Genomic DNA, 27,409 nt, shown 5'->3' with positions numbered 1-27,409 from the left:
TGTGTGTTTTACTCTGGATTTGCAGAATCTCTTCAGTTGGTTTCAGCTGACTCGCTGACAGTCGAGCAAGGTAGTGGAAAATTTTCCAATATGCTCTACCAGTAATTCCCAATGAACACCGTAAGTCCACCTTGTTCACCCAAAATGTCCCCAAGAGGACCAAAACCTTGTTGTAGGGTTTGGAGGCTTGCATACCTCAATGCCCCAGAGAGCTCTGTTGGCTGGAGTCAGGGCTTTAAGCTTTGGCTCTTGGTAGAGTCACCCATGCCAAACTAGAGGCCAGACTAAGAGTGGCCCACTGATTTGGGGGTTCAGCTCAGGGCTAACAACCCTGCCTGGTAAAATAGAATAGTTACAGAAACAGCAATAAGCAATCCTTCTACATATGAGTGGACTGAGATGGAGGACCTTCATTGCTGCCCTAAAACAGCAGCAGGTGTAATCGGCAGCAAGCAGGTCAAGCAATGTGCTAGGATAAGGACTCTTAGTGAACGGTGAACCCAACTACATCCTCACTGGTGAAATTCCCACCTCGCTGTCAAAGTGTGGATGACCTAGAAAGCAACAAGTGCGGGAAGAGACCTGTTGGATCCTGGTGACTTTGTGAGAGAGGTACTTGGTAGTCAAGAATGAGCCACAACACAAATTTGCCACAATCATTTGCGACAAATAAATGAACTAACAAAACACAAAGAAAAGGAAGCTGTAAGCATCTTAAACTACAGATAACATTCCAATGGACAGCAAAACCTGACAGGGGACAGTAGAAATCCTCTGAGAGGATTGCCTGGGTCTCCCTCCCCCCATTTACCGGGAATGTTGTGGACGAAGGCCCTGAAGCATTGTTGAGGATCCCTACCACCCATCGCACAATCACATCAGGACCAGGACTGTCAGACTGGGCACAGCTTCTTCCCTCAGGCCGTCAGACACCCTGTCACCACCAAGGCATATATTTGTTACCATGAGGTTCATTTTCTTGTGGGCATTCACAGTAAATGCGAGAAACACAACAGAGTCAATGAAAGCACACAGATAATATGCAAAAAAAAAACCAAATTGTACAAACACAAAAAGAAATAAATATTGACGACATAAGATGAAGAGTCCTTGAAAGTGAATCCACAGGTTGTGGGAACAGTTCAGTGATGGGGTGAGTGAAGTTATCCCCTCTGGTTGAAGAACCTGATAATTGAGGGTAATCCTGTTCCTGAACCTGGTGGTGTGGTTCCTGAGGCTCCTGCACCTTCTTCCTGTTGGCAGCAGCTAGAAGCGAACATGAACTAGATGGTGGAGGTCCTCGATGCTGTAAGCTGCTTTCCTACGACAGAGGTCGATGTAGATGTCTTCAATGGTGGGGAGGGCTTTACCTGTGATGAAGTGGGGCATATCTACCACTTTTTGCAGGCTTTTCTGTTCAAGCAAGCCTAAACTACAGGAAAATACAAATAAATCTACACCCAAATCGAACAGGACATCCGATGGAGGTATGGGATAGGATTAGACAACTGGCCACCTGACTCACACCTCTACAAAACTCCAGGACATCTAGTGGGAGGTGCAGACATACAGATGGATGATAATGGAGGTGGGATTAGACACTTAGCCACCTAACTCACATCTAAACAAAATTCCAGGCAGAAATAGCCAGCAGACTACTGACTGCATATGGGTGCGTTCTCTCAGGACTTGACCAGAGTTGCCTCAGATGCAGCAGCCTGTTGCAATCACCCAGGGCAGGAGAGCCACAGCAGGATGGGAGAGAGTAGTAAGCACAAAGTACACTGCAGGTGCTGTGGTCAAATCAACACGTACAAACACACTGGATGAACTCAGCAGGTCGGGCAGCATCCGTTGAAATGAGCAGTCAACGTTTCGGGTCGAGACCCTTCGTCAGGACTAAAGAAGGAGGGGGCAGGGGCCCTATAAAGAAGGTGGGGGGAGGGTGGAAAACCAATCAGAGGAAAGATCAAGGGGTGGGGGAGGGGAAGCAGGGAGGGGATAGGCAGGAAAGGTGAAGAAGGAATTTAAGGGGAAAGCACTATGGGTAGTAGAAGAAGGCAGAATCATGAGAGCGATGATAGGCAGCTGGAAGAAGAGGCAGAGTGAAAGTGGGATGGGGGAAGGGAGAGGGAGGGAATTACAGGAAGTTGGAGAATTCGATGTTCATACCAAGGGGCTGGAGTCTACCCAGACGGTAAATGAGATGTTGTTCCTCCAACCTGAGTTTGGCCTCATCATGGCAGTAGAGGAGGCCATGTATGGACATATCCGAATGGGAATGTGAAGGAGAGTTGAAGTGGGTGGCAACTGGGAGATCCTGTCTGTTGTGGCAGATGGAGCGTAGGTGCTTGATGAAGCGATCCCCCAATCTGCGTCAGGTCTCACCGATGTAGAGGAGGCCACACCGGGAGCACCAGATGCAATAGATTACCCCAACAGACTCACAAGTGAAGTACTGCCTCACCTGGAAGGACTGTTTGGGGCCCTAAATGGTGGTAAGAGAGGAGGTGTAGGGACAGGTGTAGCACTTACGCTTGCAGGGTTAAGTGCCAGGTGGGAGATCTGTGGGGAGGGACGTGTGGACCAGGCAGTCGCGGAGGGAACAATCCCTGCGAAAAGCAGAGAGGGGTAGAGAGGGAAAGATGTCCTTAGTGGTGGGGTCCTGTTGAAGGTGGCGGAAGTTGCGGAGGAGAATATGCTGGATCTGGAGGCTGGTGGGGTGATAGGTGAGGACAAGGGGGACACGGTCCCTGTTGTGGTGACGGGAGGATGGGGTGAGGGCCGAAGTGTGGGAAATGGAGGAGATGCGGGTGAGGGCATCATTGATGTCTGCTGGGCAGGCTGGAGGCAGGCTTCTCACAGTGGTGCTGCCTTCCATTGTTCCTCGGTGGAAGAACGAGATGGAACAGGACAAAGTACAGTCACGCCATTTTGGCAACCAAATAAAACAACCTTCCTCTGCACCATGGTGCACCCATAAACATATCACATGAAACAAAATACTATCACAAGTTAAAATCTAATTCAAAATTCATGCACAGCACAGGTAAACCGTACAGTAAACAGCTCGCAGACCTAGTGACGAGACCTCAGACATGGCAGGGTATCCGTTAGTCTCACAGCCTGAGGAAAGAAGCAGCCACCCAGTCTGGCAATCTTAGTCCTGACGCTCGGCAGAAAAACAAGCTGGACCAGGCAGCTCAGGGATCTGGGAAAAATTATCGTCACTATTTTGACTTTTGTGACTGTATTTTTATTCTGAAATGGTGATCGTATCTGCTCTGTGCTGTGTGCTGCTGGTAATGCGCTTTGCACCTTGGTCCTGGAGGAACGCTATGTTGTTTGGCTACATTCAAATGATTAGTCGTCATCTTGGGGAGTTAATTGTGACATTGGGAGGGAGCTTGTCACTGATTGATTGCGTGGCGAGCTCTGTGCGTTGTCTAGAATTTTGCCCTCATTGGCTTCTCAATGAGATTGAAGTCTGCATGTCTGTATATAGAACTCAATTTCAATTGAGTTTCCAAAGTGATGACTAATCAGCTGATTGATAAGTATATAAAGGCCAAGCATTTAGAGGATACACTACAAATGAACAGTGCCCTGATGTCTCCTTGCATGGCGGCAAAACGTTTGCAAATTGATTGTAATCATTCAACTTCTCTGTTCTACTATAAATGTCCACAAGAAAATGAATCTCGGTAATACAGTATATGGTGACATATTCGTACTTTGACAATAAATTTACATTTTAACTTTGATCCTTGCTCTGCAAAACTCAGGTTATTAAAGATTTAAAGCAAATGTCTTTGATATTTGGATTCTGTAATAACAAGGATGAAAATTCTAAAAACAATCTCCTCACCTGGCTGTCACCGCCACTCAGTACCCTTCCTTCTTTCCTTTCTCCCACAGTCCACTCTCCTCTCCTATCAGATTCCTTCCTCTTTAGCCCTTTATCTTTCCCACACATGTGGCTTCACCTATTGCCTGAGTTTCCTACTTCTCGTCCCCCCCCCCCCCACCTTCTTATTCTCGGATCTTCCCCCTTCCTCTTCAGTCCTGAAGAAAGCTGTTGAGCCAAAACATTGACTCTCCATTCATTTTCATAGATTCTGCCTGACCTACTGAGTTCCTCCAGCATTTTGTGTGTGTTGCTCTGGATTTCCAGCATCTGCAGAACCTCTTGTATTTATGAACAACAAAATATAGTGTGCTTTCTAAAGCATCCACCATTTCCCACATCGTTACTAATTCACATCTCCTGGGTCTCTTCACTGGTCAGAGCATCCAACTATAAATAACTGTGATTGGTCAAACAGGAAAACCATTGAACATAAAAGGCCGATGGCAGTAGGCAATTTAAATGTTTTCAGCATGGACTAGATGGGCCAAAAGGCCTGTTTCTGTGGCTGTACTTCGGAGTCTAGAACACTACAGCACAGTGTAGACCTTTGGCCCACAATGTTGTGTTGATTTTAAAAACTGACTCTAAGATCAATCTAACCGAAACAGGTCCTGGGGGAATGTCACTGGTCACCGTCCTCTAGACTGAAAGCGCTCCACACAACGCCTTCTGTGGGCAGGCCGATTCTGATTCCACAAAAATCACCAGAATGACCCTCACTCCTCCTCCAAGACAAGCATCAACTGCTGCATCACACGTCTTCACCTCCACCAGCACACTGACACAGGAGCAATCACACAGTTGTATGATCCCACGTGAGTGAACCATATCGACAGCATTATGCCTAAGGAAGAACTAAGTCCCTATAAATACACTTTAGGCAAATTATATGGTATCAACCTATACTGGATCCTTAAGGTTGTCATAACCAGGGTGGGGGGGGGGGGGGTAGTGGGGATGAATTCCCACTACTTATTAAGTGCTCACAATGGTGAAAGCTTCTCAAACAGCCTCTGACAATCAAGTCCAGCTCCTGGCCTTCATGTGTGGTTTGGCTACTACTCCTGGTATAACAGTTTCTACCAACAGGAGAAGAGGAAAAGCCACCTTAAACTAGTCCCTTCGGGCAGACGGGGCTCGTCGGCCGTGGTTGGCTGCCCTTCTAGGAGAGGGAAAACTCTGATCTCCAACCTTGCGGCTACACCCACTTACAGGGAAGGCTTTGGGAGTTAACTCTGAGGAAAAACCTGGAGCTGGAGTCCCCAACGCAGTCCTACATAGAGTTTAATGTTGACTGGCAACACCTGCGACCCCACTGACACCAAGCTATCTCAGTCTGTCATTCCTGTGGATTCATCACCCGTGTGGGGAAGGGGAGCAACAGTTTGTTCTCCATATCGCACTGCCCTGGCTTGCGTATTGAATTTGACGTAGACAGCTAGGACACCACGTCCATGGGCAACCTGACCGACGGACAGCCTCAATCTACATTTCAAGGACTGGTTTACTTCCCTGCTTCAGTCCCTTCCTGAAGTGGTCTAGCTGTTAATCATCTCTATTTTGAGCAGTTGGTTCCCCACTCTCAACAAGGAGATACTGAGAGCTAATGAAGTAGATAAAACAGGTTGTTTTGAAGTGACACTGATTTTAGCTTCTGAGAAGCAATATCTAACAGATTTATAATTTGAAGGATTTCTGGACACAAACACAATTCTTACAAAATAAAGACATACCAAAGACAAACGAGTCACACATTATAGAAACGGAGGCTAAGAAATGAATTACCAACCTCAAGTGCCTTCTAATATTTATACAAGAGGTGATTGATAAGTTTGTGGCCTAAAGTAGGAGTCAATTTTAGAAAACCTAGCACATTTATTTTTCAACACAGTCCCCTCCTACATTTACACACTTAGCCCAGCGGTCGTGGAGCATACGGATCTTGGACCTCCAGAAAGTGTCCACAGATGGGTGACTGATAAGTTTGTGGCGTAAGGTAGAACGAGATGAGTTACACAACTCTTGTTGCATGCACGTGCAGTTCAACTCTTTGATTATGCAGAAAGTTTGAAGCTTCTTCCTTTGAACTCATCTCCTTCTACCCTAGGCCACGAACTTATCAATCACTTCTGATGAGTTATTAACTTCAAACTTTCTGCATAATCAAAGAGTTGAACTGCACGTGCATGTAACGAGAGCTGTATAACTCATTTCCTTCTACCTTAGGCCACAAGCTTATCAGTCACCCATCTGTAGACACTTTCTGGAGGTCCAAGATCCGTATGCTCCACGACCGCTGGACTAAGTGTGTAAATGTAGGAGGGGACTATGTTGAAAAATAAATGTGCTAGGTTTTCTCAAATTGACTCCTTCTACCTTAGGCCACAAACTTATCAATCACCCCTCGTACTGTTTTCTATTAATTGAAATTATTGGTAGGTGATATTTCTCATTTACATTATCAGGCCAGTGGATTGTTTAATTATAACAACATGCATCTTTTTGCTTCTCAGGATTGGGTCACAGTTTAAAAAGGTCTGTGTGGACCCTCGGGATTGGGTCATACTTTAACTACTTCTGATGCGACTCCTTTGGGATTGGTTTACCATTTAACTAGGCTGATGTGGCGCCTCAGGATTGGTTTCCAGTTTTACTAGGCCGACGCGATCCCTCGCGATTGGTTTATAGTTTTACTAGGCTGATGTGGTGCATTGGGATTGGTTCAAAATTTTACTAGGCCGACGGGACCCCTCAGGATTGGTTTATAGTTTTACTAGGCTGACGTGGTGCATTGGGATTGGTTCAAAATTTTACTAGGCTGACGGGACCCCTCAGGATTGGTTTATAGTTTTACTAGGCCTACTGGTTCTCCTGATTAAATCAAGTGCAAGAACAGAGCACTGGTTAGAGGTCAGGAGGGTGAGGGAAAAATATAGTTAGAAATGTAACTTGTCAGACAACAAACAGCTTAAACCTCGGGCAATTTCAGCTGCAGTGCTAAATAAAGCTGAGGTTAGTAATAAGCCCTTTCAGGACACAGAACATAATACAGACCCTTCGGCCCGTGATGTTGTGCTGGCTCTTTAACCTAGTCCGAGATCAGTCTCAGTCCTCCCTCCCACATAGCCTTCCATTTTTCTTTCATCCACATGCCCATACAAGTCTCCTAAATGCCCCCAGTGTATCTGCCTCTACCACCTTCTGTGTAACACAACCTACCTCTGATATCCCCTCTATACCTTCCTCCAATCATCTTACAATGATGCCCTCTCGATTTAATCATTTCTGCCCAAGGAAAAGGCTCCCACCAGTATCCTATGCTCTCTCTCATTTTTAACACACAACCATGGAGGAAGGCTTTGACTATGTCACCTATGCTCCTTATAACTTCATGTGTCTCTCTCAGGTCTTTGCTCACTTCAGGGAATAGCCGTCATAGCCGGAAATGTTTCTGGAGGGGTCTGGGCATAGAACAGCAAATGGAAAGTTACGTGGCAGTGGCAGAGAGGAGAAAAGGTACACAACATTTCAGAACTCTCGTTCCATACCTCTGTGGCGTTGTCAAAGCAGCGAAAGATATCATCCATCTCCTCCATTGTTTCACAGTTGTACAGGCAGGCATCTGGAGGACATAGAAGGCAAGATGTATATTGTTAATTACATATTGAGATAAGAATCATAGAGTACCACCACACAGAAACTGGCCCTTCGGCCCATCTAAATCATGCTGAGCTATTGTTTTGCCTAGTCCCATTGACCTGCACCTCCTCTCCCATCCATGTATCTATCCAAACTTCTCTAAAACGTTGTAATCAAACCTGCATCCACCAATTCTGCTAGCAGCTCGTTCCACACTCTCACCACCCTCTGAGCGAAGAAGTTTCCCCTCAGGTTCTCCTAAAACATTTCACCTTTCACCTTTAACCCATGACCTCTGGTTGACTTCGAACCCAACCTCAGGTGAAAAGGCCTGCTTGCATTTACCCTGATTGATATATATATATATATATGTGTGTGTGTGTGTATACACACACAGGGTGTGTGAGGGGTATATACCTCTATCAAATCTCCCCTTACTCTCTTGTGCTCTAGGAAATAAACTCCTAGCCTATACAACCTTTCCCTATAACTCGGGTCCTCAAGTCCCAGCAAAATTCTTGTAAATGTTATCTGTACTCTTTCAATCTTATCTACATCTTCCATGTAGGTAGGTGATCAGAAATGCATACAATACTCCAAATTAGGCCTCAACAACATCTTATACAACTTCAGCATAACATTCCATCTCCTGTACTCAATACACTGATTTATGAAGGCCAATGTGTCAAAAGCTTTCTTTATGACCCTGTCTACTTGCAATGCCACTTTCAAGGAATTATGGATCTGTATTCTAAGATCCCTCTTTTCTGCCATACACCTCAGTACCTTAACACTTACCTCACCTACTTTATCTTACACAAGCAGAGCACCTCACACTTGTCTGAATTAAATTCCATCCGCCATTTTCAAGCCAGTCCAGATCCTGCTGTAAGCATTAATAGACTTGCTCCCTGCCCACTGCACCCAAATTTTGGTGTAATCCGCAAATTTGCAGAATGTAGTCACTGGCTGCATCACAGCCTGGTATGAAAACACCAATGCCCTTGATGGAAAAATCCTATAAAAAGTAGTGGTTCCAGCCTAGTTCATCACAGGTAAAGAGCTCCCCACATCTACGTGGAGCATTGTCACAGGAAAGCAGCATCCATCATCAAGGTCCCCTACCACCCAGACCGTGCCCTCGACTTGCTGCTGCCACAGGAGCCCCGGGACTCAAGAACAGTTACTACACCTCAACCAGCAGGGGTAATTTCACTCAACTTTACTCACCCCATCACTGAACTGTTCCCACAACCCAAGGACTCGCTTTCAAGGACTCTTCATGCTCTTGATAATTATTGCTTATTTATTACTATTATTATTTATTCTCTTTTTTTGTATTTGCACAGTTTGTTGTCATTTGTACACCGGTTGTCCGCCCCTTTAGACCATAAGATATAGGAGCAGAAGTAGGCCATTTGGCCCATCGAATCTGCTCTGCCATTCAACAATTATGGGCTGATCCAATTATTCCAGTCATCCCCACTCCCCTGCCTTCACCCCATACCCTTTGATACCCTGGCTAATCAAGAACCTATCTATCTCTGCCTTAAATACTTGGCCTCCACAGCCTCTCTTGGGGTTTAGTGAGTCGTGGGCATGCTTAGTTGGCATCTGTCCCCAGCACAATCTTCAAACTGTGTTGGTTGTTGAAGAAACGACATATTTCACTGGATGCTTCGATGTTCATGTGAGAAGTAAAGCTAATCTCTAATAACTAGGAATAGTTAGTTATTAGTTTAATAATTAATAAAGGGGCATCAGCTTTGGTCCTGGAATGGAAGTTTAACTGCTCAGGAATTTGCATCTAGAATGAGAGGTCATTTCAGAGAAACAGACAAGAAGCTAATGAGGCTTGATGGAGTAACGCGAGGGTAACATTTCCACTGGCTAGAACCAGGGTCTCAGTGTGCAGCGCTAAGTTTTTTATATACACAGTGCTGGGTGTGTGGAACACACTGCCAGGGATGGTGGTAGAGGCAGATACATTTGGGGTATTTAGGAGACTCTGAGATGGATGATAGAAAAATAGAGGGCTAAGTGGGAGGGAAGGGTTAAATTGATCTTAGAATGGGTTAAAAGTTCAGTACAACATTGTGGGCCAAAGTGCCTGATTATGCGCTGTGCTGTTCTATGTTCTATGTTCTAAGAGGTGACCAGATCAGAAGCCACAGTAACCAAATAAAGACTAGTCATTTGAGAAGGAGACAAGAAATGTCTTCGGTCAGAGGGGCTCAACCATTGGCATTGGAAATGTGGAGACTGAGCATATTCAGAGGTTGAAATAGTTTTAGATATTATGGCATCAAGGGATGGAAAGTGGCACTAAGAGGAAAGAGCAGCCTTGCTGTTAATTTCTTTCACCCCTCTCTCTACATTCTACGATTTGATCTGGTCTGTTGCAGAGCACTATTCTAACCAGTGTGGGGCAGTATTGAGCAAGGTCTTGGCAAACAACACTTTTCAGATCTCCATTAAATTTGCTCCCTCTCACCTTTATCCTCTCTTGGATGGGTCTAGATCAGAGGTTTGCACGCTCCAATACTGTGGTCACAAGTTAACCCTCAGAGGCTCAGCATACCTTTGTAACCAACATCCCCAGTACAGCAGAGGGAGAGCAACTACACTGGCGATACCCCTGCACTACTTCTACCATTTCCTTTTCTTCGACTGCAGGCACTTACAGGGAAACAAAGAGATTATATATAAACAGATAAAGACAGAACATTAGATGTACAGTTGGCCCTCCCTATCCGCGGATTTAACCAACTGCGGATCGGGAAAACCCGGAAGTTCTCTCTCCAGCACTTGTTGTTTGAGCATGTACGGACTATTTTTTCTTGTCATTATTCCCTAAACAATTCAGTTTAACAACTATTTCCATAGCATTTACATTGTATTGGGTAATATAAGTAATCTAGAGATGATTACTCTACACCAATAGAATCAACAAACTCACTCGTAAGGCCGTGGCCATCAAACTTTACAACTCCTCCCTCGGAGTGTCAGACAACCTGAGCCAATAGGCTGGTCCTGGACTTATTTCCACTTGGCATGATTAACTTATTATTATTTAATTATTTATGGCTTTATATTGCTATATTTCTTCACTATTCTTGGTTAGTGCGGCTGTAACGAAACCCAATTTCCCTCGGGATCAATAAAGTATGTCTGTCTGTCTGTTTAAAGTACAAGCAGTCCCTGGGTTATGAACAAGTTCCGTTCCTGAGTCCGCCTTTAAGTCGGATTTGAAGTCGGAACAGGTACATCCGGTATTATTTAGTGTCAGTTAGTCAAACGTTTGTCTTAGTATATAGTATATATTTTAACTTTCTATGGATATAAAACACTTAAGAAACTTATGTATTTCAATAATTAAACCACTGCATTGCTTAGTAATAACTGTAGCTTTCATCGTGACAGGACCTTCCATATGCTCCATTAAAATTGTTCCGATCGTTGACCGATTGTAGCCTAACGCTTTTCCAATGACCGATGGCATTTCACCTCTTTCCGATTGCTTTATTACTTCCACTTTATTTTCAATCGTGATTGTCATTATTTTTATGAACATAAACACTGCAGATTCAGAGCTGTAGTCTAATGTCCAGGTCCTAATGTCCACCGCACTGAGATAGGTTTAATAAGGTCCGGGGTTCCACTGGATCCTAAAGACCACCACACTGAGACAGGTTAAATAAGGGATTTGAGCATCCGTGTGTTTTAGTATCCCCCAGTCCCCGCGGATAAGGACGGCTCTAGCCAATCAAGTTCAGTTTATCATTCCAGGACATGTTCAAAAGGCAATGCCTCAAAAAGGCTGCAACCATTGTTAAGGACCCCCATCACCCAGGCCAGGCCCTCTTCTCACTGCTAGCACCAGGGAAGGGATACCAAAGCCTGAAGACACACACTCAATGGTTCAGGAACAGCTTCTTCCCCTCTGCCATCAGATTTCTGAATGGACAATGAACCCATGAACACTACCTCATTACTTCTTTCTCTCTCGTTGCACTACCTATTTGACTTATATATTTATATACACACACACTTACATAGTACACATAACTCATACACGTAGAACAATATTACCATAAATAAATTATTAAACAATAAGGTGCATTTACAATGCAAATTAAAAGGTAAACAGTATAATGCTACTGGTGCTTCATACACGATGAGACCTGCCTGGGTGGTGGCAGGAGTTCAGTAGCCTCACAGTCTGGGAGAAGAAGCTGTTTCCCATCCTAGCAGCTCTAATGCTATGGTACCTCCTGCCTGATGGTAAGGGGTCAAAGAGATTGTGGGACGGATGGAAGGGATCACTGACAATACTAAGAGCCCTGCGTGTGCAGTACTCCTTTGATGGGTGGGAGAGAGACCCCGATATTCCTCGGCAGTCATCACAATCCTTTATAGGAACCTGCAGTAAGACAGTGATGCAGCTGGCCAGCACTCTCTCGATGGTGACGTTGAAAGATTAGTTAGAATGGAGGGAGAAGCCTCACTCGCCTTAGGAAGTGGAGACGCTGCTGTGCTTTCTCGACCAAATAGGTAACATCGGGGGACCAGGTGAAATTGCTGTTACGTGCACTCCCAGAAACCTGGTGTTCCTAACTCTCCTTGGAGGAGGTGTGTACGTGCAGTGAGGGACCAGCCTGCACCTTGCTGAAGTCTACAGTCTTCTCTTTGGTCTTTAGGAGACTCAAGTTGTGGTGCTTGCAGCTTTCTACCAGAGCCAACCAGGGCAGATCACCCTCCAGCTTCTGAGGGTTGAAGTCAGTAAGCAGCATCCTGACGTGTGAGGCGCCATTTTCCGGGTGGGACAGGACGGAGTGGAATGCAGAGGCCATGGTATCATCAGTGGACCAATTTGAACAATAAGCGAACTGGAAAGGATCCAGCGTAGCAGGAAGATGGAATTTAATGCGATCCATAACCAGCCACACATAGCACTTCATCACTGTTGAGGTCAGTGCCACTGGATGGTCGTTGTTGGGACAGGTTACTGTCGCTGTCTGGGGTAATCCTGGCCACCCCAAAGCCTGAGGGGACAGTGGACTATTCCAGAGAGATGTTGACGATGTCTGCTAGAACCTCTTAACTGGTTGCACAGTCCCTCAGCATCCATCCAGGTATGTTATCAGGCCCCGCAGGTTTACACAGATTGACCCTGGCTACTGTCTTCCTCCCACCAGCTGCAGCCAGACAGAGTGTCTGCTGCTCAGGGGAAAGGGGGTGCCTTTCTCGCTGGCACATCGTTCTGTGCATCAAACCGAGTGTAAAAGCCATTCAGCCCATCAGGAAGAGAAGCGTCACGGTCACCAACTCGCTGGGTGGATTGTAGTCTGTTATGGTCCGAATGCCCTGCCACATGCACCTCTGGTGTGACAGAAATAGCTGTATTTTCTCCGTGAACAATCCCGTTTTACTTCCTGATGGCATGGCAAGTGCGGCTCTGACTGACAGCTGCCTTATCCCCCAGTCTGAAGGCAGCATTCTGATCTCTCAGCTGTGCTGTCACCGTGGATTCTGATATGCTCTCGCATCGATGTGTCCAATAATGGTGGCATCCTCACTGCACTTCTCCAGGCAGCCAATCACAGATGTTTCTACAGAGTCACTGGAATCTGGAAACTTCTACAGATGTACCGCAGAGAGCATTCGGACTGGTGGCCTCGTCATCTGGTATCAGGGAGGGACCACTGCACATAATTAGAAAAAGCTGCAGAAATTTGTAAACTCAGCCAGGTCCATCAAGGGCACTAGGCTCCCCAGTATCATGGACATCTTCAAAAGGTGATGCCTCGAAACGACAGCATCCCTCGACATCCGGGACATTTCCCCTTCTCATTACTACCATCAGGGAGGAGGTGCAGGAGCCTGAAGACCACACGCGACATATTAAGAACAGCTTTGTCCCATCTGCCATTAGATTTCTGAACGGTCCGTGAACCCACAAACACCACCTCACTATTTTGCCCTTTTATTTAATTATTTCTTATTGCAATTTAAATCTTTTAATGCCTTGCACTGTACAAAACAAATTTCACGATATCTGTCAGTAGCATGCCACTATTACAGCTCGGTGGAGTTCAATCCACAAGGAGCCTGTATGTCTTTGCCATGGAACGTGTGGCTTTCCTCCCGCGGTCCAAGGGTGTACAGATTGATGGTCATTGTAAACTGTCCCGTGATTGGGCTAGGGTTAAAGCAGGGGTTGACAGTGGCACGGTTTGAGGGGCTGGAAGCACCTATTCCGCACCACATCTCTATAATAAAGTCGATTTAGATTCTGCCCCACAACTAGTCTTGCTGGAGTAAGTCATCAGGTCATGGTTACACTGTTATTCTGAGGGAGGTTACTGGCTGCAACTTGGTGGAACCATTTCTACAAGAGACTGCAGCTCAAACTTCTCCATCACTGTGGGCTGTTGTGGACACCTACATGAAAGAAAGAGAAATGAAGGGCTATGTGGAATGGAAGGGCTAGATTAATCTTAGAGCAGGTTAAATGATCAGTGTGATGTTGAGGGTCAAAGTGTCTGGATTCTGCAGTGAAGTTCTACGTTCTATGAATGGAATAATGGCTAAAATTTTAAATCAAACTGACGTGGGGTTGCTTTTATTCTGTTGTGATAGTCGACTAAGACACAGGTACAGAATCCCTCTCAACCCCGTTCTCCTCGTGACCTTTCTCATCAGCAAGTCAAGAACCAATCAATCTCCACTTTCAATGTACACAATGACACGGCCTCCATAATGAACTCCACAGATACTCCACCGTCTGGCTAAAGAAATTCCTCCTCACCTCTGTCCTAAAGGGATGTCCCTCTATTCTGAATTTTCACCTCTGGTCTCCTCCCAACATCATCTCCACATCGAAGTTTCAACGAGATTTCTGCACCCCTCCACCCCATTCTTCTAAACTACTCCGAGTAAAGGCTCAGAGATATCAAACGCCCCTCATACACTAAACCTTTCACTCCTGAACCATTCCTGTGCATCTCCTCTGGACCCTCTCCAATCCCCGTCCTCCTACATGAAGAGTTTTTTTTTAATTGACTTACAGGAAGATGGCCTCTTGCAGAGTTACAAATTCAGACTGAAACTGTTTGTTTAGGGAAGTTAATATTGTAGACGTGTCATGCTGAGGACTTTCGTTTTACACCTGAGCAGCTCTGTTCCAGCTTGTCAATTTATTAAGTGGCTAACATGTTGACAAACTATCAAAACGTCGTAGTCCACTGATGGACCGAGGCAGGTATCAGGAAATGCTCTGCTCTATTTTTGTACTGTTTTTGCTTTCTCTTCCTGTCCTCGTTCACCAGACAACTTATTGCTTCTCAGTGTTAATGCAGCCTTCACAGTTCAAAACTGGTGTGCTTGCACTCTGACAGATCACTGCCTGCACACAATACCATTTGAGTTTGCTAAATGTCATTTCCAGTACAGAGTAAATGAAATATTTAGGCAACACGAGTGAATCTGCCGATGCTAGAAATTAATAAAAATACAAAATGCTGGCAGAACTCAGCAGGCCAGACAGCTTCTATGGGAGGAGGTAGTGACAACGTTTCAGGCTGAAACCCACTCCTGATGAAGAGTTTCGGCCCTCTCGTGCTAGCCATTTCAGCCCTGGGAAAAAGCCTCTGACTATCCACACAATCAATGCCTCTTATTATCTTGTACATCTCTATCAGGTCACCTCCCATCCTCCTTCGCTCCAAGGAGAAAAGGCCGAGTTCACTCAACTTAAGGCATAAGGCATGCTCCCTAATTCAGGCAATATTGTTGTAAATCTCCTCTGCACCCTTTCCACATCCTTCCTGTAGTGAGGCGACCAGAACTGAGCACAGTACTCCAAGTGGGGTCTGACCAGGGTCCTATATAGCTGCAACATTACCTCTCAGCTCTTAAAACTCAATCCTACGACTGATGAAGGCTAATGCTCCGTATGCCTTCTTAACCACAGAGTCAACCTGCGCAGCTGCTTTGAGCGTCCTATGGACTCGAACCCCAAGATCCCTCGGATCCTACACACTACGAAGAGTCTTACCATTAACACTATATTCTGCCATCATATTTGACCTACCAGATGAACCACTTCACACTTACCTGGGTTGAACTCCATCTGCCACTTCTCATCCTATCAATGTCCTGCTGTAACCTCTGACAGCCCTCCACACTATCCACAACACCCCCAACCTTTGCGTCATCAGCAAACTTACCAACCCATCCCTCCACTTCCTCATCCAGGTCATTTATAAAAAGTCATGAACAGTAAGGGTGCCAGAACAGATCCCTGAGGCACACCACTGGTCATTGGCCTCCATTCAGAATATGAGCCGTCTACAACCACTCTTTGCCTTCTGTGGGCAAGCCAGTTCTGGATCCACAAGGAATGTCCCCTTGGATCCCATGCCTCCTTACTTTCTCAATAAGCCTTGCATGGGGTACCTTATCAAATACCTTGCTAAAATCCATACACACTACATCTACGGCTCTACCTTCATCAATGTGTTTAATCACATGTGCCTATAAAAAGTACTCACACCCTCCCCCACAAGTTTTCATGTTTGATTGGTTTACAATATAGAATTACAGTGGATTTAATTTGGCTTTTTTTTTACACTGATCAACAGAAAAGACTCTTTCATGTCAAAGTGAAAATAAATTTCTACAAATTGGTCTAAATTTATGAGACCATAAGACTATAATTGGAATTATTAAACTCAAAATAATTCACTGCATAAATATGCACCCCCTTCAAGTCAGTATTTAGTAGATGCATCTTTGGCAGCAATTACAGCCTTGAGTCTGTGTGGACCGGTCTCTATCAGCTTTACAAATCCAGACACTAAATGTTTTTCAGCATCTTCTTTACAAAACTGCTCGAGCTCTGTCAGACTGCATGGGGATTGTGCGTGAACAGCTGTTTCAAGTCCAGTCACAAATTTTCAATTGGATTGAGGTCTGGTCTCTGACTTGGTCACTCCAGGATGTTAACTTTGTTGTTTTTAAACCTTTCCTGTGTAGCTTTGACTTTAAGCTTGGGATCATCGTCTTGCTGAAAAACAAATCTTCTCCCAAGTCGCAATGCTCTTACAGACTGCATCAGGTTTTCCTCTAGGATTTCCCATATTCTACGGCATTTATTTTACCCTCTACCTTCACAACTCTTCCAGGGCCTGTTGCAGTGAAGTCTGATGGCCAAAAAGCTCAATTTTGGTTTCATCAGAGCATAGAACCTGACTTCAGAGCCTTCTGGCAAACTCTAGCTTAGATTTCATGCCAGGCTTTTATCCCCAACAGAAGCTTTTTCTTTGCCACTTTTCCATAAAGCTGTGACTGGTGAAGCACCCGGGCAACAGTTGTTGTGTGCGCAGTCTCCCCCATCTCAGCCACTGAAGCTTGTAGCTCCTCCAGAGTTGTCACAGAATAGGTCTTTTGGTGGCCTCCCTCACTAGTCCCCTTCTTGTAGGTCACTCAGTTTCTGAAGATGGCTTGCTCTAGGCAGATTTACAGCTGTGTCATATTCTTTCCATTTCTTGATGATTGACGTAACTGTACTCCAAGGGATATTCAGTGATCTGGAAATTTTCTTGTATCCATCTCCTGACTTGTGCCTTTCGATAACCTTTTTCGCAGAGTTGCCTGGTGTGTTCTTTTGACTTCATGGTGTAGTTTTTGCCAGGATACTGACTCTCCAGCAGTTGGACCTTACAATAATCATTTGAACCACCTTGACTGCACACAGTGATTTCCATTTAACTAATTATGTGACTTTTAACTAATTATTAAAGCCAATTGGCTGCACCAGCGGTGATTTGGTATGTCATACTAAAGGGGGAAAACACTTAACGTAATAAATTATTTTGTGTTTTATATTTGTAATTAATGTAGATCACTTTGTAGAGATCTGTTTTCACTTTGACACAGTTTTTTTCTGTTGATCAGTGCCAGAAAAGCCAAATTCAAGTCAAGTCAAGTCACTTTTATGCAACACACACAAATTGCTGGTGGAACACAGCAGGCCTGGCAGCATCTACAGGAGAAGGACTGTCGACATTTCGGGCCGAGACCCTTCGTCAGGACTAACTGAAAGAAAAGATACTAAGAGATTTGAAAGTAGTGGGGGGAGGGGGAAATGCGAAATGATAGAAGACCGGAGGGGGTGGGATGAAGCTAAGAGCTGGAAAGATGATTGGCAAAAGGGATACAGAGCTGGAGAAGGGAAAGGATCTTGGGACGGGAGGCCTAGGGAGAAAGAAAAGGGATGGGGAGCACCAGAGGGAGATGGAGAACAGGCAGAGTGATGGGCAGAGAGAGAGAGAAAAAAACAACTAAATATGTCAGGGATGGGGTAAGAAGGGGAGGAGGGGCATTAACGGAAGTTAGAGAAGTCAATGTTCATGCCATCAGGTTGGAGGCTACCCAGCTGGTATATAAGGTGTTGTTCCTCCAACCTGAGTGTGGCTTCATCTTGACAGTAGAGGAGGCCATGGATAGACATATCAGAATGGGAATGGGATGTGGAATTAAAATGTGTGGCCACTGGGAGATCCTGCTTTCTCTGGCGGACAGAGTGTAGGTGTTCAGCGAAACGGTCTCCCAGTCTGCGTCAGGTCACACCAATATATAAAAGGCCACACCGGGAGCACCGGACGCAGCATACTACACCTTTTATTGTCATTTCGACCATAACTGCTGGTACAGTGCATAGTAAAAATGAGACAATGCTTTTCAGGACCATGGTGTTACATGACACAGTACAAAAACTAGGCTGAACTACGTAAAAAAACCCCACAGAGAATGCTACACTAGACTACAGACCTACGCAGGACTGCGTAAAGTGCACAAAAACAGTGGAGGAATTACAATAAATAATAAACAGGACAACAGGGCAAGGTGTCAGTTCAGGCTCTGGGTATTGAGGAGTCTGATAGCTTGGGGGAAGAAATTGTTATATAGTCTGGTCGTGAGAGCCCGAATGCTTCGGAGCCTCTTCCCAGATGGCAGGAGGGAGAAGAGATTGTATGAGGGGTGTGTGGGGTCCTTCAGAATGCTGTTTCCTTTGCGGATGCAGCGTGTAGTGTAAATGTCCGTGATGGTGGGAAGAGAGACCCTGATAATCTTCTCAGCTGACCTCACTATCCGCTGCAGGGTCTTGCGATCTGATAATGTAATTTCCGAACCAGGCAGTGATGCAGCTGCTCAGGATGCTCTCAATACAACCCCTGTAGAATGTGATGAGGATGGGGGGTGGGAGATGGATTTTCCTCAGCCTTCGCAAAAAGTAGAGACGCTGCTGGGCTTTCTTTGCTATGGAGCTGGTGCTGAGGGAGCAGGTGAGATTCTCCGTCAGGTGAACACCAAGAAACTTGGTGCTGTTTATGATCTCTACCGAGGAGCCGTCGATGTTCAACTGGAAGTGGTCACTCCGTGCCCTCCTGAAGTCAACAATCATCTCTTTTGTTTTGTTCATATTCAGAGACAGGTTGTTGGCTCTGCACCAGTCCGTTAGCTGCTGCACCTCCTCTCTGTAAGCTGACTCGTTGTTCTTGCTGATGAGACACACCACGGTCGTGTCATCGGCGAACTTGATGATGTGGTTCGAGCTGTGTGTTGCAGCACAGTCGTGGGTCAGCAGAGTGAACAGCAGTGGACTGAGCACACAGCCCTGGGGAGCCCTCGTGCTCAGTGTGATGGTGTTGGAGATCCCGATCTACTCCCAATCCAGACTGAGGTCTCCCAGTCAGGAAGGCTAGGATCCAGTTGCAGAGGGAGGTGTTCAGTCCCAGTAGGCTCAGCTTTCCAATCAGTTTCTGAGGGATGATTGTGTTGAACGCTGAACTGAAGTCTAATGAACAGCATCTGAACGTATGTGTCATTTTTTGTCCTGGTGGGTTAGGGCCAGGTGGAGGGTGGTGGCGATGGCATCGTCGGTTGAGCGGTTGGGATGGTACGCAAACTGCAGGGGGTCCAGTGAGGGGGGCAGCAGGGTCTTGATGTGCCTCATGATGAGCCTCTCGAAACACTTCATGTTGATGGATGTAAGTGCAATGGGACAGTAGTCATTTAGGCAGGACACTGAAGACTCGGGGAAGATGGTGGCGGCCTTGAAGCATGTTGGAATGGTGGCGCTGCTCAGGGAGAAGTTGACGATGTCAGTGAGAACATCTGCTAGCTGGTCTGCACATCCTCTGAGCACTCTACCAGGGATGTTGTCTGGTCCAGCAGCCTTCCGTGGGTTGACCCTGCACAGGGTTCTTCTCACATCGAACACAGTGAGACACAGCACCTGGTCATTCGCAGGAGGGGTGGACTTCCTCACCGCCACGTCATTTTCCACCTCAAAATGGGCGTAGAAGTTATTCAGTGCATCTGGGAGGGAGGCATCACCTGCACAGACAGGTGATGTCCTGTAATTGGTGATGTCCTGGATGCCCTTCCACATGCGCCGCGTGTCGCCGCTGTCCTGGAAGTAACTGTGGATTAGCTGGGCATGTGCATGCTTTGTCCCTCTGATGGCTCGGGACAGTTTGACCCTCGCTGTTGTTAAAGCTGCCTTGTCGCCTGCTCTGAAGGCGGAGTTGCGGGACCTCAGCAGCACACGCACCTCTGCAGTCATCCATGGCTTCTAGTTGGCGTGTATAGTGATGGTCTTGGACAGAGTAACATCATCAATGCACTTGCTGATGTAGCTGGTCATTGATGCTGTGTACTCCTCTCAGTTGGTAGAGTCGCCATCAGTTGAAGCCTCCCTGAACATGTGCCAGTCAGTGTTCTCAAAGCAGTCTTGAAGAACAGAGATGGCTCCTGCTGGCCAGGTTTTCACCTGCTTCTGAACTGGTCTGGAGCGCCTGACGAGCAGTCTGCATGCTGGGATTAGCATAACAGAGATGTGGTCTGAGTATCCGAGGTGGGGGCGGGGCTCTGCCCAGTACGTGTCAGGGATGTTTGTGTAAACAAGGTCCAACATGTTCTCCCCTCTCGTTGCAAAGTCCACGTACTGATGGAATTTGGGGAGCACTGAATTATCTCCACTGTGATTCAATGTTGCAAAACAATTAAACATGAAAACTTCCAAGGGAGGTGAATACACGAGACGGGTGTCGTGGTGGAGATACGTCTCCACCAGAAGAGGTGTAAGGTGCTCCTTCCCTTCACTAGCCTGCAGGTCACCCTTGGGCAAGGTGTAGCACCCGCTTAGCACCAAACACCCTCCACCACCCCAACCACTCAGGGTCACGCGAACCCTTGGGAGCAGGTGGTGGACGGTCGTATGAGCAGCTGGTGTATATCACAAGTCCTGGTTATGTGACCACTGACGCCAGACAGACAATCTCCAAAGAGTATTGGTAATGGCTGGGGTCACCCGTCTTGTGAAGACACTGCCCAGAAGAAGGCAATGGCAAACCACTTCTGTAGATAAATTTGCCAAGAACAACCATGGTCATGACTCATGTCATAAGACACAACACCTGATGATGATTTAAAGTGATGCGAAACACAGGAGTGTCTGTACATGAGGTGACTGACAGATAATGATAAAGTTGGGGTGTGGAGGGGTGGAGGTGCTGATCAGTCTTGGGGAAAGTAACTGTTTTTGAGTTTGGTGGCCCTGGCATGGATGCTACAAAGCCCCCTCCTTGATGGGAGTGGGACAAGCAGGGTGGGTGGGATTTGTTGGCAGGGTAGAGATTGTAAAGATAAAGTTTAGCTTTATTTATCTCATGTACCTGGTAACTGATGTGAAACATGAAGATCTTTAAAGATGAGCTTTATTTGTCACATGCACATCGAAACATACAGTAAAATGTATTGTTTACAAAAATGACCAACAAGGATGTTCTGATGTCCGACCCTATTCTGTACATTTTGGGAATGTGGTAGGATACCCAGGTGGTCATGGGGAAGGACTGAACCCCGATCTGACAACTGGCGCTGTAAAGCTACTGTAACCGTCAATCTGCCTTTGGTCAGCTAATACTAACGGGTTCTGTCAATATGCAATGGCCTGTTCTGTAATAAGCACAGCAAATGCTCAGAGCGCTCAGCAGGCCAGGCAGTTACCATGGAAATGCATCCTCAGAGGCTGCCCGGCCCACTGACTGACACCAGCATTCACGGTTTGCAAACACAGGGGGGGTCTGCAGATGCTGGAAATCCAGAGCAACGCACACAAAATGCTGGAAGAACTCAGCAGGTCAGGCAGCATCGTTGGAGGGAAACAGTCAATTTTTTTGGGCAGTGGTGCTTCCTCAAGTCCTGATTGAGGATCTCACCCCAAAACGTTGACTGTTTATTTCACTCTGCAGAGTATCTGTGTGTCTGTTATTTTCAGTTTGCAGCACCTGCAATCTTTCCATTTCCACCCCGCAATTCAGTTGCTGCTTCGTCAGTCCTGCATTGTCTGGAGAGACCTGGATAATGGCGGACTTAATGTCTGTCCCACTCCCGTCAACGAGGCTACGCCACATCCATGCCTGGAGCACCTGACTCAAAAACAGTTCCTTTTCCCAAGATAAAAGACTGATCAACATCACCACCCCCAAAACATCACGTCTTGATCATTTCCTGTCAGTCATCTTGTGTACAGGCACTCCTCTGCCAAGCGTTATTTTATCGACATACAATCAATGCGTATAAGCCATCTTTAGCTTCCGTTGGCAGCTTGCTCCACACTCACCACCCTGAGTGACAACGTTTCTTTTAAACATTTCACCTTTCGCCCTGCACCCATGACCTCTCATGGAACAAGCCTGTTTGCATTTTTTCTATGTATACCCCCCATAAATGTGCATTGTACTATCGGAAGTCCCCTCAATCAAGGGAATAAAGACCTATTCAGGTCTGACAAGATCCTTGTAAACTCTCTCTGTACTTTTCCAATCTTATTTATATCTTTCTTGTACGTAGCTGGCCTAAACTGCACGCAAATTCCAAATTTGACCTCACCAATGTCTTACACAACTTGAACATGAATGTCCTAGTTCCTAGGAGACAATTCCTGGGAACACCGGCACCCTTCACCATGCCGTATGCAAACATTATTCCAATTTACATAACAGCAAGCATCAGAAGCCAGACTGAGCTTCGTGGTTCATTTGCCATTGCCACGGTCTCCTGCAGTGGGGAGTGTGACAATACGTCTCTGCAGTGGGGAGTGTGACAATACATCTCTGCACTGAACACTAACTCTGCCCTCAAAGACAGCCATTTCACTGATTTGTCACACAGGCACCGAACCGTACAGTGACTCAAAAAGGATGCATTTCAATGACTACATTCCAACGATATGCTGAGGGCAGGTTGCAAGTGCCCACATGCTCCTGGCTCCAACACAGCATGCCCACAATTTATGAACCCAAACCTATACATCTTTGGAATGTGGTTGGAAACCGGAGTACCCAGACGAAACCCACGCGATCGCAGAGACAACCTCCTTGCCACTGGCTGTAAGAACTGTCCTCCGATCTTCAGATCGCCGGTGCTGTAAAGCAATGCACTAACCACTGTGCGACCGTGTTATCACACTCTCCAGCCTGAGTTAACAGTCCATCTAGCCCACTCAGAATCACCTCTTTGTTGAACTCAAACAACACCCTGTAACCTCAAATCACAGAGGAAAAGAGAAACCAACAAACCCAGAAATCAGCCAAGTGAAGCTTTGCTACACAATACACCTTCCTCCAAGTAGAAACCAGAAATGCAGGTAATGGTCCAGTACAGATTAAGGACTGATATCACTTTTTTTCTTTAAAAAAACAGCCTTAACTTGTCTTTCAACCTTCAAAAGAGCGATGCGGCTCTTGTTAATATTCACACTGACAGATTGCATCATATCACAGGATCGGTGTGCTTGAACACTGACCTGGTTCAGCAGCTTTGGAACCGAGAACAGAACAATTCAGACCCGTCAGCCTATAAAGTTGTTTTGAACTTTTGACCTACTCAAAGATCAAGCTAAACCTTCCCTCCACATAGCTTCCATTTTTCTATCATTCATATGTCTATCTAGGTCTCTGAAATATCCCAATTGTACATGCTGCTATGGCAGCCCAACAGCACAATCAACACACCCTGCACTCCTTGCATTAAAAAAACTACCCAACACCCCTAACCCATTTATTCTTCAGTTACCTTAAAATAATGCCCCCTTGCGTCAGCCATTACTGCCATGCGATAAAACCTCTATCTATCCACTTGATCTATGCTTCATATCATCTTATATACCTCCGTCAAGTCACCTCCTGTCCTGCTTCACTCCAGAAGTCACCAGCACCGTGTCCAAGCACTGGCCCCTGAGGTACATTGTCACCGGGCTCCACACCAATCACTGGCCCCTGCCACACCACCGTCACCGGGCTCCAGACCGATCACTGACCCCTGACACACCACCGTCACCGGGCTCCAGACCGATCACTGACCCCTGACACACCACCGTCACCGGGCTCCAGACCGATCACTGACCCCTGACACACCACCGTCACCGGGCTCCAGACCGATCACTGACCCCTGACACACCACCGTCACCGGGCTCCAGACCGATCACTGACCCCTGACACACCACCGTCACCGGGCTCCAGACCGATCACTGACCCCTGACACACCACCGTCACCGGGCTCCAGACCGATCACTGACCCCTGACAACCACCGTCACCGGGCTCCAGACCGATCACTGACCCCTGACACACCACCGTCACCGGGCTCCAGACCGATCACTGACCCCTGACACACCACCGTCACCGGGCTCCAGACCGATCACTGACCCCTGACACACCACCGTCACCGGGCTCCAGACCAATCACTGACCCCTGACACACCACTGTCACCGGGCTCCAGACTGATCACTGACCCCTGACACACCACCGTCACCGGGCTCCAGACCGATCACTGACCCCTGACACACCACCGTCACCGGGCTCCAGACCGATCACTGACCCCTGACACACCACCGTCACCGGGCTCCAGACCGATCACTGACCCCTGACACACCACCGTCACCGGGCTCCAGACCGATCACTGACCCCTGACACACCACCGTCACCGGGCTCCAGACCGATCACTGACCCCTGACAACCACCGTCACCGGGCTCCAGACCGATCACTGACCCCTGACACACCACCGTCACCGGGCTCCAGACCGATCACTGACCCCTGACACACCACCGTCACCGGGCTCCAGACCGATCACTGACCCCTGACACACCACCGTCACCGGGCTCCAGACCGATCACTGACCCCTGACACACCACTGTCACCGGGCTCCAGACTGATCACTGACCCCTGACACACCACCGTCACCGGGCTCCAGACCGATCACTGACCCCTGACACACCACCGTCACCGGGCTCCAGACCGATCACTGACCCCTGACACACCACCGTCACCGGGCTCCAGACCGATCACTGACCCCTGACACACCACCGCTTCCCACCCCCCCCCCAAGTTATACCAGTATCATCGGCTCCCAATCCAAGCACTGACCCAAGGCAGCCCAGCCTCCAGTCAGAGAAAACAAACTTCCCCGTCAGCTGTTCTCTACACTCAGACGGCTGGATATTCAGTTAGCTATCTCTGTCCAGATGACATGTGATCTAATCTTTCACAGCAGCCTACCTCACTGAACTTTATTACTGACCTTACTGAAGTCTGGAATAGCCACCTCTTTCACCTTGGTAGCTTCACCTCCAGCCTCCCACAGCGTTTTTGGATATAGCTGGTCAGGACCTGGAGATTTATCTACCTTCATACCTTTTAAGACTCGCAGTAACTTTTCTAAAATAATGTAGACCATCCTAAAGACATCCCATTGACTTTTCCCAGTTCCTAAATCTTCAAGTCTTTCCCCACAGTAAAGGCAAAGGAAAAATATTCATTGAAGACCTTGCCTATCTCCTGCTGCGGTGCCCTCTTTTTGTTGTGAGGTCCTACCGTATGTCTAGTTAATCTTTTTTCCCTTAATAACCTTGCAAGATCTCTTCATTTTTCCCTGAATTTTCTCTCTAAAGTATTGCATGCAGCCCATTTGGGGGCAAGGTAGTGTAGGCAGCCACACGGTAGCATGGAGGTTAGCGATCGCAACATGAGGGTTCAATCCCCACCGCTGCCTGCGAGGAATCTGTCCAAAGACGTACGGGTTAGGGTTAGCAGTTGTGGGCATACTAGACTGATGCTGGAAGCATTGTGACACTTGCTGGCAGCTTTCCATCACATCCTCAGACTGGGTTGGTCACTGACTTAAACGACACATTTCACTGATGTTCTGATGCGCCATTGACAAATAAAGCTCTTGTGGATCTAATCTTTTTTACTCCTCGAATTCTTCCTTCAGTACAGTCCTGTATCCTCTCAATTCATTCATGGATTTCCTTGGCTGCCTGTTCTTCCTAGCTGGGGATTCACACCCCTATCATCCAGCTTCCCTGCTCCTATCAGTCAGAATCTGGATAGATTTTTGAAATACACATTATGCCAGTTATTTGTACATCGTCCCAGTGCAGCTGTAACGGGACAAATGGCCTGTTATGATCAGACCTAGCCAATCTCACACTGCACTGCATCTACTAGCCCTTGCTTTGAACATTTCCAATGACAATGTCTCTTTGAGACAAAGATTTAAGAACCATTGAGTAGAGGAACTTCAAAACCACCAGCAAAATGGCCTTCATGACATCTCCTTTCCCCTTTCCTCCTCTTCCCTCCAAACCTATCCCTTCCCTATCAGCCCCCCTCCCACACTCCCCCACCTCCTCGTGCTCCTGCCACCCCACCCACCTCCTCTTCCCCTACCCTCCACCTCCACTTCCCTCCCCATCACTCCTCTCCCTTTCCTACCCCAATCCTCGCTGCTCAGCAGGTTGTCCGCGAAGAATCGACTGTCTAGCTCCGTTGCCATGGCGCCTGAAGATAAGGTGTTGTCCGCCCCTCTGTTGCCTGAGCCCCGACGCCTCAAAAGTCAATTGTCGGCCTTCGATTCCAGTCTGACACTCTCAAAAGGCCCAGGCCCATCACCGGAAACCCGCCCCTCCCCCTTACTGAGTGACGGAGCGTTTGACCAATCCCCAACAGGATCCGCTCACATCGCTCTGTGTTTGCCCAATCACTGGGCACAATCAACTCCCATCGTTCAATGGGCCAATCTGTGCCCTACAAACCGTTTTCTGTAGTTTGACCTATCGCTGCGCAAAATCCACTCAATTCGCTGACGGCTCGGCCAATCCCAATCAAGAATTAGCACACTGCGCTCTGGGCTCGGCCAGTCACTACCATCAATCCGTTCCGACGATCAGGAGTCGGCCAATCCTAGCATACAAACTGTTCCCATCGTTCTGAGCAGCCGTAGTAAAGTTGTAGCCTCATTCGATTGGTGGACGGTCCCATCAATCAACATTCGGGGCCAACCACGGAAATCCTGACTGGCGGCGCATTCACCAATCAGCGTCTCGGGAAAGGGAGCCGCCTCTATTCCAAAACGAGCTTTGCGCGCCTGGAAATGCTGGAGGAACTCAGCGGGCCGGGCAGCATCTATGGGGGAGAAAATTACAGTCTGATGGGTCTCGAAACTTCGACTGGACTTTTCTTTCCCCATAGATGCTGACTGGCCTGTCTCGTTCCTCTATTTTGTGTGCTGCTTGAATTTCCAGCATCTGTGGAGGTCTGTCGAAGTTTTAGTTCGGGACAAGGAACAACAACCGCAGCAAAACAACAGAAAACAAACCCCTTTCTCATCTGCCACCCGCTCACACACACAGACCCACGACACAGGTGCCAAATTAGGCCCATCAGCCCATCGAGCACCTCTGCCATTCCATCAGGTCTGAGCTTTTGTCTCTCTCGATTCTATTCTG

At 47.1% G+C, this 27,409-nt stretch overlaps 1 protein-coding gene across 2 annotated transcripts in view; it reads right to left on the bottom strand.

Moving 5' to 3' along the window:
- The window catches only part of atf6b (activating transcription factor 6 beta), a 98,145-nt gene extending 71,553 nt beyond the window's left edge, over nt 1-26,592 (bottom strand). For both annotated transcript variants that reach the window (XM_073033830.1, XM_073033839.1), the window contains exons 1-2: nt 26,397-26,592; nt 7,459-7,532 (exon numbers count right to left, since the gene is read on the bottom strand). In XM_073033830.1, coding sequence (XP_072889931.1) covers nt 7,459-7,532; nt 26,397-26,457 — 135 coding nt within the window. In that variant the 5' untranslated portion in view covers nt 26,458-26,592. The remainder of the gene's footprint in view (nt 1-7,458; nt 7,533-26,396) is intronic.
- Nucleotides 26,593-27,409: the final 817 nt, after the last annotated feature.

Source organism: Hemitrygon akajei, chromosome 2 (assembly GCF_048418815.1).
Source record: "Hemitrygon akajei chromosome 2, sHemAka1.3, whole genome shotgun sequence".
Taxonomy (NCBI): Eukaryota; Metazoa; Chordata; class Chondrichthyes; order Myliobatiformes; family Dasyatidae; genus Hemitrygon; species Hemitrygon akajei.
The sequence above is the reverse complement of the archived record's forward strand: the minus strand, read 5'-3'. Positions and strand labels throughout refer to the sequence as shown.